The sequence below is a fragment of the Globicephala melas genome, chromosome 13 (assembly GCF_963455315.2).
Source record: "Globicephala melas chromosome 13, mGloMel1.2, whole genome shotgun sequence".
Lineage (NCBI taxonomy): Eukaryota > Metazoa > Chordata > Mammalia > Artiodactyla > Delphinidae > Globicephala > Globicephala melas.
In genome coordinates this window covers 70,030,832-70,042,993 of record NC_083326.1, presented here as the reverse complement: position 1 = coordinate 70,042,993, position 12,162 = coordinate 70,030,832, and the positions used below count along the sequence as shown (strand labels likewise).

The 12,162-nt window shown below is 46.4% G+C and overlaps 1 protein-coding gene across 4 annotated transcripts in view; it reads left to right on the top strand.

Annotated features, from left to right (window-relative positions):
- The window catches only part of SEZ6L (seizure related 6 homolog like), a 200,709-nt gene extending 189,537 nt beyond the window's left edge, over positions 1-11,172 (top strand). For 2 of the 4 annotated variants that reach the window (XM_060311160.1, XM_060311161.1), the window contains 4 exons: positions 1,910-1,942; positions 3,726-3,840; positions 5,194-5,296; positions 7,776-11,172. In XM_060311160.1, coding sequence (XP_060167143.1) covers positions 1,910-1,942; positions 3,726-3,840; positions 5,194-5,296; positions 7,776-7,805 — 281 coding nt within the window. In that variant the 3' untranslated portion in view covers positions 7,806-11,172. The remainder of the gene's footprint in view (positions 1-1,909; positions 1,943-3,725; positions 3,841-5,193; positions 5,297-7,775) is intronic. The other 2 variants (XM_060311159.1, XM_060311158.1) reach the window with 2 other exon arrangements.
- Positions 11,173-12,162: the final 990 nt, after the last annotated feature.

Sequence of the window (12,162 nt, the reverse complement as noted above, 5' to 3'; positions counted from 1 at the left end):
GTGCGGAGGGAAGAGTAACTGCTTAATTGATACCGAATCTCCTTTTGAGATGATGAAAACGTTTTAGAACTAGATAGAGGCGATGCTTGCACAACATTGTGAACGTACTAAATGCCCCTGAATTGGACACTGAATTAAAATGGTTAATTTTATGTCATGTGAATTGTACCTATAAGAAAAGATTTTCCCTGCGTCACCCCATTGAAGCCTCATGACCATACTCTGAGAGAGGTGAGCCGTCATACCCATTCCACAAATGTGGACAGAGAAGCTCACAGAGGCTAAGTGACTTACCCCAAACCACACAACTGGTATAAGACAAATTTAGGATTTGAACCCACTTCTGCTAATTATAAATTCCCTGCCCTTGAAACCCCACCGGGTGAGGCAGTGCTGGCCCCTCAGGTACAACAGACCGTCTAGCAGGAAAGACATTGTCTTGGGAGACCATTGCCCTTTTCTCTCCTCTCCACTTCCACTCCTGTGATCCACCCTGCCAACTCTGTAATGAAATAATAAATCACTTCCTCTTCCCCAAAAAAGTGGGGTCCATCGTTTGTGGTCTGGAGTTGGAGAAATGACAGAGCACCAGTGTGAGACCACCCCCTGGGACTCAGGGGCCCTGGGTTCCCAAGGACACTGCCCTGGCAGGTCCAGGAAAGGGCCCAGGAAGCTGCCTCTTAGCACGTGCCCCCGGGGCCCACTGATCACACTCAGAGGTTCAACATTTCCTTCCATTTCTAAGATTTCATGGAAGCTCATGCCCTCCCAGACACGCAGTCAAGGTCCCATTCATGTCTTGGGTAGGAAGCATCTGCCTTAATCTTTCCATTTTCCTAATGCCCTGGCTCCAGAGATGTCTGCAGTCAGTTAGTTAGCTTTCTTGTCGGCTGGTTTTGTTATCATCACATGATAACGATGAAAGTCAGAGAGTCACTTTGACCGAAGCTCTAACTAGGAAATCTCCGTATTATGTAGGACACCGCTATTGCTGGGCCTTTGGGGGGCAGCTCCTCCCACGACCTTATCATGCAATCTTTCCATCGAAGCCCTTCACTCTGGGGGTTTTGCATCCCTGAACCCCGTCCCTGTGGGTATATTTTTGTGCTCAGGTATCATGATGACTTTGATGCCAAAGCGTGAAGACACCAGCCCCCATCATCCTGAACTTCCAGAGGAGTTGTACAGGGAATCCAGGGGAATAAACCAACTGCAGAGAGTTCCAGTCTATGGCAATGAAGGAATGAAAATATGGAATAAAAATCCTATATTCCAAATCAATATGGAATAAAAGTGAAATTAGAAAGGTTCATATAAATGTATATTTCAAAGCAGGAAAACAATTTCACCTCTGGCTGGGCTCAGGATTTCGGATTTGTAATTTTGTCTTGCCCCTCACCATTCATCAGCCTTGGTCCGACGCAAAAACACTGAAGAGACCAGGACTATGTAGTTCAGAGCAAAGGCCCAAGAAAGCCAAGCAAGTTTAAATCCTGCCTCCATCACTTAGGAGCTGTGTGGTGTCAGAGAAATCACTTCACTTCTCTGAACCTCTGTTTGCTTATCTGTTAAATGGGGATGAGAATAGTATCTACCTAATGAGATTGTTGTGAGTGTTAAGTGAGCAAATATATATAAAGCTCTTGATGCCCAGTATCTGACATATGGTGAGTATTCAGTAATTATTGTCCTTTTCCTTTCATATCTGTCTCATCTTCTCTCAGGAACTTAGGAAGGGAATGAGGCATTTCCACTAATTCCGGTAGCCTAAGATTTAAAAAAATAAACAAAACCACAGCACTACAGCAAAGCATGGAATGGACTTTTGCACCTAATTTGGGGGGGGGGTGCTTCATGCAAACAGAGTGAATTCACTTGACATTGAGCAATGCTCCAATTTCTCTTTCAGTTAATCAAGACAGCTTTGAACACGCTTTAGAAGGTGAGTCCCATGAAGAAAAAAATCCCATAAACCAAGCTAATAGCAGAAAGCAAGGGAAGGTCCTTGGAGATCCTTATCGAGGCATTAACAGAAAGTTAAGCAAAAATGCTGCCTTCACACTGCTGAGGATAATTTCAAAACAAATGACATTGTAAAGAAAAAAAAAATCATTGAATTTGCAACTTATAGTCCTAACTATGACCTAAAAGAGATTTGACGCCCGTTCTGTTCATGATGACGAGGTAAAAACATCTGGGAGTTCACGTGCCTGAGAAACACATACCCTCTTGTAAAACTTTTCAGCCATGTGGTGCTATTTGGGGGAGCTAAATCCAGAGATGCCTCACCTTTCATGCTGAGCAACCTCCTGGTTTTGGGAGGGAAAGGTCTTCCCCAGGGGATGCTCTGTGGTCTGTTTTCCCCTCCGTCTTTTTCTTCCCCAAAATAGCTGTCCCTGGATCCCCCTTGTTTTCTGTTCTTGTTAGAAATTACCAAGTGAGATTTATTAATGTGGAACAGATGCTAAAAGTGATCCACGATTTTGTTTTATCTTCCCTTTTCAGTGCATCCCACACGTAAAATGTTCTGCATTCTGTATAACCTTCGTTCAGTTTGGTACAAAACCACTCACTGGGCTGTCGTGTCAGGAAAAAAATAACATATTTTGTTTAAAAAAAGTTTTAACTAATTGGACAGTTTTTTATATTATTTTTGGAGCCACTTATCTTTCTGACAATAAATTGTTCACTCAGAATCTGGGGCAGTGGAAATTACATGTCATTAGTTGCTCTCTTCTGCAACAGATGACATTTTAATCCAAGCAGACAGAGCTGGAGCTCAAATACATGTGTAGGCTGTGGGGAGCATGTATCGGTCACTCCGCTAGAAGAAGAAGGGCATTTGTGGTGTTAGGCTCTATGCAGGCCCTTCCTTCGCTGTCTTGCAACGGCCAATGGACCATGAGAACATCTCAAAGGCCTGGGTTGCTCAGCGGGTGTGATGCCATCGTAATGTTCTGGGCTCGCACATTTATCGTGGGTATTAAGACTGATTTTTCAGACCCAAGGAGTGGTGGCTAACGGATTGCAGATTTGCATAACGCCGAGCTCTGTTAGACGTGGCTGTGGAGAACGGCAGAGTGTGTCCAGAAGGGATGTGGAGTCTGCCTTCAAGCCTTTCTCGGAAAACGCCCCCTTCCCCGCCTCCACCTCCACAATAATCATCATAGTTCTTGTGATTTCCTCTAACCACTGGGAGGTAGCGGGAGGCCCCAGGTGAGGCCGAGAGGGTTGCCTGAGAGTGTGCAGCCATGGCCTCTGAGGATGAAAACTGTGTCTTCATGGTTAGGGTGTCATGGGGTGTGCGGTTGGGGTGTCATGAGGTGTGCAGGTACCGAGCACTGACCCAGCTGCTCAGCACCCTCTGCTGGAGGGTCTGATTGAGCAGGTCTGGGAGGGACCTGCCAGTCTGGACACAACTCTGTCTTCTCCATGGACTGTCAAGCAGATCTGCCTTTCCAGTTAGCACGTTGGGGATTTTCTCCAGGTCTTCCCTGGAATTGGATTTTAACCAGATTTCAACTGATGACCACCCCATCCAAGAATAGGTCTGGGGCTCTGTTGCCAAGAACCAGCACCATTTCCTTTACTCTTTGCCTCTTCTCCCTTCTGGAGATGGTTCTCCAGTGGCTGGCTCTGTGACATTAGGTCTTGGAGTGGGTGCGGGGCTGGGAGGGCGGGTACTCCCCTGGGAGCCAGGGGCCTTCACCGGCTTGTGCATTTAGTAGCAGAAGCGGCAGCCGAGACGTCTCTGGAAGGGGGAAATGTGGCACTGGCTATCTTCATCCCGGCCCTCCTCATCTCCTTGCTGCTGGGAGGAGCCTACATTTACATCACCAGGTACGGGGCTTCGGGTGGGAGTGGGGCTCTCACCCACTCGGCGACCAGCGTGCTGAGGGGCAGGGCTCGTCATGGACCCTGAGCCTCAAGGTCTCCACTCTTGGGGACAGTGGCATTTGTGTGATTGAAGGGATGGTGTGATTCAATTCAACTCTGAGAAATATTTAGATCGTGCGCCTGCCAACCCTTCATGGTAGGAGGGCTGAGCATGCAGCAACAAATCAGACAGACACTCTCCTGACCCCACAGAGCTAATGTTTAATGGGAGAGAGAGACACTTCCTATTGCCAGGCACACTGACTCATTCTTCCCTTCATTCACTCATTCATTCCCTCACTTATTCAGCATGTATGTATTGACAGTCTAATGTCATTGTCCCAGGTGTCGGGGATCATAGAGCGTGCCTTTAACAAGGAAGGAAGATATTCATCTATGGCTAGCATATTCACTAATTCGTTCAATTTCACAATTATTGAGCACCGACTCTGTACCAGGCCATTTTCTGGGCTCTAAGACCATTGTCGTGAACAAAACAAAAAGAAATCGTTGACATGTGGGGCACAGGTTCTAATGGGGGAAGAGAGACAATAAGTAAAGTATAATATAAAAGTAAGTAGTACATTAGAAGGTGAAAAATGCAGGGAGAAAAAGAAAACTTAGAAGAGAGAAAAAGGGAGCTGGGGTGAGGCAGTGGTTGCATTTTAAGTGGGGGAGGGGTAGAGGAGGCCCCAGTGAGAAATCACATTTGAGTAAGAGCTTGAAAGCAACAATGAGTAAACTATGCAGATACCTGGGAGAGGAGGATTCCAGGCAGAGAAGCAGCAAGTGCAAAGGCCCTGAGGCAGGCATTTGCCTACTTTAAATGGTCCCTGTGGAGCTCACAGTCTGGAGGGGGGAAGAGGAGAAATACACACATTATCACACACTATAATAAACACAGTAAAGGAAAGAGACAGGGTGTGGGAACAGAGACCAGATGGAAATAGGTGGTCAGGGAAGGCTGCTCTGAGGCAGCACAGTATATGCTTAATAAATGCTCATTATTATTGCGCTTGCCCTTTGCATTAAAGAGGGACTTGTATCATCTACAGGAGAAAACACATTAAGCTCCAGTAAGGGGAGGTCCGGGGTTTTAAGGATCACCGCCTGGGTTAGAAATTGAGAGCGATTATGATTTCAGCTTTTACCCCACTCGGATTCTCACCTACAAGAGGCCGTCTCCACACATCCTCCTTGTTATCCATGGAGGTGCCCATGCTCAGGAAGTGGCACCCACCACTCCCCTGTGGGACTGGAAGGTGTCTCCTCGTCCAGGAAAAGTAACTTCTCTTCCCTTCACCGTCTCTTCTCCAGATGCCGCTATTACTCCAACCTCCGCCTGCCGCTGATGTACTCCCACCCCTACAGCCAGATCACCGTGGAAACCGAGTTTGACAACCCCATTTATGAGACAGGGGTGAGTGGGTCTCTCTTCTCTCCCTGGTGCCTCCCTCTTTGCTCTGAATCCATCGACGTCAAAACGGGAGGTTTAATTTCCTTTTGCTCACGATGCTGCTGGCAGAAAGGCATGGCCAGTGGTCCTCCTGTCTCATCCCCGCCAAGACCCCTATTGAGGTAACTGCTGGAGAGCTCAGCTCGTTCCAGGAATTGATGACAAGCCTGTAACTCTTTGTTCTTAGCAGAATGGCCACAGAAAGAAGGGGCTGCACCAGAGACCCATGGAGAGACAGCTAAAATGGGTCCGAGCCCAGCGGTGGCCTGGTGGCAGTGGGCAGCATTCCCAACATCTTATTAAACTATATTCCTTATTGAATGGCAGTGCGCACCATCCCCACACGTTTGAGCAGCAGCCTTGTGTTGGTGCTAGGGACACAGCTGAACCAAATAGACACAGTCCTTCCGTTAGTGAGCTTATAAGCTCACAAAGGAGACATATCAATAATAGTAGTAGTAGTAATGGTAATAGTAATATTATGGGCCAGGCGCCTTAAATGCATAATCCCCTTGAATCCTTGTAACTCTTTGTGATGGATTCTCTGGTTATTTCTGATTGGCTGATGAGGACATTGAGGTTCAGGGAGAGGAAAAACGATTTGGTCAAGATTGCACACAGCCAGAACACACAGCCTGCAGCCAGGATGCAACTCTGTTAGCCTCTCTTGCCTCTCCTTGAACCTCAAACAATCAAATATGCCAGTGAATATCTTGATTGCAACAAACCGTAATTTTTAAGGGCCAACCATAATTTTTAAGGGCCATGAAAGAAAGTGGACAGGGTGCTATGAGTGTGTGATGGGATGGGAGAAGGCCATCTCATCTCATCTTTGAGAAAGCTGAGTCATATAAGGTGGCTGAAAAAGATGCCAGGAAGACAGGAGAGCACATGCAAAGGCCCAGAGGCATGTGTGAAGAACAAGAAGGCTGGTCACGAGTTTGCAAAACCACAACCTTCAAATTCACTGTGTGACAATGTACAATCATCTCCCAATATTGGGGGCATAAACTTGTTCCGTGTCCGTGCTAACCTTGCAGCACTCCTGCTTCCTCTGACCTCCTGTTATCAATTGATGTGTAATAATATTTTTGCAAATTTAGGAGCCTAAAGGACACACATTTATTACCCCATAGATTCTGTAGGTCAGGAGTCCAGGCACAGCTAACATAGGTCCTCTGCTCCAGGACTCACAGGCTACAATCAAGGTGTCAGTCAAGGCTGCAGTCTCATCTGTGGCTTGACTGGGGAAGGAACCACTTCCAAGCTCACATGACTGTTGACAGCATCCAGTTTCTTGCAGGTCGTTGGACTAAAGGGCTCAGTTTCTTGCATGCTGTCAACCTCAGTTCCTTTGTATGTGTCCCTCTCCATAGAACAACTCACAACATGGCAGCTTGCTTTTTCAGAGTCAGCGAGAGAGAGAGAGAGAGGTCGCAATCCTACAAAATACAAACACGGAAGTGACATCCTAGCACCTTTGCTGTATTCTGTTGCTTAGAAGCAAATCATAGGTTCTGCATACAGTTAAGGGGAAGGGATCATACAAGGAATGTGAATACCAGGAGGTTGGGGACCATGAAGACCACCTTGGAGCCTGCCCCCCAAACTTGCATCTACCATGAAGCACAGACAGAATTGCATATCTGTGTTGACCCAGTGGGAACTGTAGACCTCCATTAAAGCATGTGACAGTGACATGGGGCCGAGCCTATGACTTCTTATATCTCCCTACTCCTCTGCCCTGGGGGCCTGGAGTATATTACACACACTCCACGAGTATTGGAGAAATTGAACTGGTTGCTGCCTACGTGTTGTGGTCATTTTAGATATGGCACTGGTAAGACAAGGTCATATGTTATTTTACATTGTGTATAGCTTGTTTCTGAATCCTCAGAGAAGGTCAAGCTGATGAAAAATAGCCCTTTAGAAACTAGACCTTATTAAGACTTATTCGTGTATGTATCAGTCACCTAGCACTATGATAATGCTGAGTAACAATCCCAAAACTCAGTCGCTCAAAGTAACAAGCGTTAATTTGCTCATCAGTCCATGGGACAGTGTTTTCAGCTAGTTTCAGCTGGGTGGTAGTCCTGGTTTGGCAGTGCTCACTCACACATATGTGGTTGGCTGATGACTCAGCTCTACTGTCCATGACTCTCATCTTCTTGCCGGCACTAAAGGCCATCAAGGCATGCTCTACCCGTGGTGAAGGCAGAAGGGCAGGACGCCAGCAGCAGAAACACACAGGCACTTTTCAGGCCCCTCTTATGACCCACTTTCCCATAACCCATTGGTAAAAGCAAGTCAAGTTTAGAGTAAAGAGCACTGCAAAGTCCTATGTCCAATATCTTGGATACAGAGAAGGGTGAAGATCCAGAACGATTCATGAGTCACTCTGCCACACAAGGGGTCAACAGATCTGTGCTTCTCTCTCACACAGGAAACCAGAGAGTATGAAGTTTCCATCTAGAGAGAGCTCCACGTGACAAGGGAACTTACAGATACAAACTCAACTACAGCCTCCTCGAGAAATTCATCCAGAGACCATGTGGCATTTGATGGAAAGCCCAGAGTGTCGGCTGTCTTTTCTTTAGACTCTTTACTGAAGACTTTCTGTTTTCTTCACTGTATTTATTATATTTAAAATCGAAATAGGTGTGGTTGGATGTATTGCAGCTGCAGCCAAATTTGTGGTACAGCCTCAATCCTGAAGGCAGGTGGAGGACCTGTAAAATAGCAAACACAGCAGTAGAGGGAAAAGGAAAAAAAAAAAAAACAGCAACAGGCTGTTTCTCCTATCAGCAATGCCGTGCTACGGCTGCATCAACTTGCATGCATCTTCAGGATCCATGCCCATGGTGTTTTTCGTACAAATCTAAGTCCCAAGATTAGGTTGGAAAAGGGTATTTCTTGTTGGATTAACTTGGGTTGAAATTTAGCACAGAGACTTAAACAGCACTACTCCAAAACCAGTCTGTTTTCTCCCTTCCATTTTCCTCAGCTGCTAAAAGAACCTGCCCCGTCCCCTCCCTCCCATGCCCCTCTGAAGGCAGCAAAGGTGTTACACAAACATTCTCTTTCACCACCCTGGCCTCGCTGGATGCTGGCAAACTAAGAAAATGTTTTCTTTCTATAAAGGTGACAGGTGACAAAGGAAAGTTTTCAGAGAAGATGAGAGATCTGAGAGTTCCAGTGAAGAAGTGGATGAGGGGCAAAGCTGGCTAAGGGAATCGAGAGAATAAAATGATACTCTTTCAACGATGAAAGAGCAGGTAATTTATGCTCCAAGGGCCAGAATCGATCACCTTGTTCAACAAGGCCACCCTCAAGCCGTGATGATAGATCCGTAGTCTTTGCAGGCGTGAGCAGTACCGCCCGTAGTGTTAAGAGGCTTTGGGTTGCAGGGGAGAAATCCAGGGGTGAGCTCTGTTTCCCTCCCAGGGTGCTGCACTGCCAGAGCCCTCAAAATAGGGGAGACTCAAGTGCACTGTCACTCTAAAAGGTGGCACCTTCAGAATACACTTGCAGTCAAGTATTTGGGAGGGAGGGAGGGTCCTATGAGAAGAAACCACTTTTCTATTCTCTGAAGCTCTGCCCGGATGTTGGATGGTGGCGTGAATGCTTGACCATAGAGGTGCCGAGGAACAGGAACGGGGGGCTTAAAGCCACAACGGCATCCACATCACACGATTTGAACTCCAGTGAGGAGAGAAGGAGGAATTTTAGGCCAGAAAGGAACTCTTAGCATCTCATTAATCCCGCATCCTGGTATTTGATCAGAGTCCTTTCACCTCAACCCAGTAGGACTGGTGAGTGTGTGATTATCTGGAAGATTCTTTTCTAAATATAGGTGTAAAGAGAAGGCAAGGGGTGAGGATGCTTGGAAGGAAAAGTGCACGTGAGGCCAATTCATCTCCCTAGTGTCAGAGTGGCTCAGAGAGGCACGCCGGCCCAGTGGCTTTTGGGGTGCCCTTTGGAGCCTTCCCATGCTCTCTAGAATTGTTTTAAATCAGCTGGTTTTCAAACAAGACCTTTCTGGCTGCCATACCTTTGGGAGAATGGCTGGGAGTCCATGTTTTGGTAGCTTGCTTAGGAAGCATCCGAAACAGAATATGGCAGTTGGCTTTGCGCATGCGTGCGCGCGCACGCACGCACACACACACACACACACACACACAACACACACACACACACACACACACACACACACACACACACACACACCCTCCTCCCAGCCGGGACCGTGGACCTCAGTCCTGGGGGGGTCTGAGGCCCAAATATTTTCCTTCTGCCAGAAAAGAATCCTGCTCATCTGCTCCTTCAAGCATGCATTCATGATGCACAGCAAGAGATCATAAAAGGCTGCTGTTCAGCTGCCCAAAGCCCACCCCATTATATGAAAGAACCAGAGGAGAAATGTTGCAGACCGTTAGAGAGCAATGTCATGTCTGGAGAAAGACGAGCAATGCAAATAATGCAAACTTTTTTTTGAAGGCGGAATCAGATCTTTGCTTTTGTATCTATTTGATGCTGATTCTAATCCTAACCCTGGGTCGTCCAGAATGAAGAACTCTATTAATGATATTTAATTTTAGAACATACTGTGGTTACATGAACACTAAATATTTGCCTTTCACAAAGACTGACAAAATATAAAATCTTTATTCTAACCCTGTTCCCCGAAACTGGCCAGGCCATGGCCCAGGAGTTCTTATTGGCTGTTGGATGGGGTAGAGAGGTGTTGATTTTTCTTTTTCTTCCAGGATTCCAATGTCTTAGTTCTGTCCTAGTCATATAGCACCTGTGACCATGTTTTATTTTTTTAATTTTTTTTGTGACCATGTTTTAAAAGTTTGTTTTAGTCAAAAGATGGATCATGCAAGCTTGACAATGTACAGTGTGATTGAAAAGACAGGTTGGTGTCTATTTTTCTTTTTAAAATACCTGAATGTGTCTTTGTAATATGTAAAGGTAAAACAAATCATAATAATCGTGCCAAAAATTTACCAGGCATCTCATTTCAGCTCATGTCATGTCTGTTTTTAATAAGCTCAATGTTAAAACCCGCTGGGATTAAATATTTTTGAACAGGATACAATCTTAAACTTGAGAACAGACTGAACCTTCCTACAAGCTACTCTTTGTAAAACATCGGGGAAATACGTTTACAGAGATTTCGAGCTTCAAAGAATGCATGTGATGGTGCGTATTACATGCTAATTCGTATAAGCTGTATCTGCCAGCTACCACCCTGTGCTTTAAAAATGCACACACTCAACCCTCTTCAGCTTGGGACTCATCTTTCTGCTTCTTCTGGTGGTAGAGGGTAGAAATATTTAGCCAACTTAAGTATTCTGGTTGCTACTTGATGGCCATCCTTATTTAGTTCCACGGACATGCTTTAAAAATGACCTTTTGAAGTCAGCTCCTTGGAGAGCCTGCAGAACCTCAGGCTGATAGCTTTGGAGACTGCCGAACAGCCCAGCAGGAAACGAAGTGGCTACGTGATCCAAACGGTTGTATGAGCAGACGGACGGGACTGGGCAAATACGTGGGTACGTGTAGGCTGAGCGTGAGCCTTGGGCAAAAATGACCTTTCTTTTGGTCAATCCGAAGGGTATGACTTTCCTATGTTTTTGAGGTCGCTGGGTCATTTGAGGTCCCGTTTTATTGAGTTGTTCGGAACCCCCAAAGGTAGGCTTTCTCCTGGGAAGTTTTCATTTCCATTTTATGCCCAAATAGAATTAAACGCAAAACAAACTTTCTAAGCTAGAATAATGAAATGAAGTCATTTTCCACTTTGTATATATTGATGCTAATAAAAGAAATGAAAAAGAGTCAAAGCTATGGGGTTTTTGTTACAAACACTCCAGGCTGGCGCTGAGTGGAATGTTTCCATTTTCTGGGGATTCGGCTGGGATGACTGAGACTTTGAATGCCAAGACAGGACTGGTTGGCTGGTGACTCGGAATGGTTCCAGGAGCATTTGGGGAATGTTTGGAACAAGACATGTCCACTGCCATCATCACATACCACCACGCAGGACATACCAGGAGCATCAGTGTCCGAGGACAGGAGAGCAGAGATGCTGCAGCTCAAGCAGACAGCAAATTCTCCATCCTCCGCCTTTTGTTCTCTTCAGGCCCTCCGTGGGTTGCAAAGATGCCCATCTGCCTTGGTGAGGGTGATGATCTTTACTCAGTTTCCCAATTTAAATGCTAATCTCTTTGGGAAACACCCTCACAGACACACCTGAAAATAATGTCTGGCCAGCTATCTGGTCATCCCTTAGCCCGGTCAAATTGACACATACAGTTAGCCATCACCGGCCTGTCTCCATTTGACAAAGAAAGCAATCCTCCAGGTGGTACCCAGAAGAAAGCAGAAAAATCCTGATAGATGACGACAAGCAAGGATACGAGCCAGGAGTGACCAGTGCAGGCATGAGCCAGGTGCGGCTGTGGTTAGGGGTGGGCGGTCAAGGAGGTGATTTTAAACTGGGACTGAAAGGAGAGTAAAGCCATACGGGGATGTTTGGGGAAGCTTCGGGGCAGAGGGAGGCCAGTGGGAGCTTGTCCCCTTTGAGGGACAGCCAGTGTGGCTGGAGGGTGGAGAGAGGGGGTTGCATGGTGGGAGGGGTCAGAGCAGCCGAAGGGGGCAGACCACACGTAGATAGGGGAGGGATAGGACTGGACTTTGTGATTAATCCTCCCTCTGGTGGCCACGTGGGGAATCCAATCCAAAATTTAGGTAATTTTCAAGGATGGGGGAAGGGGGCTCCAAGTTCACCTTATCACCTCAGGGACAACTCACAGTAAATGGAGAAC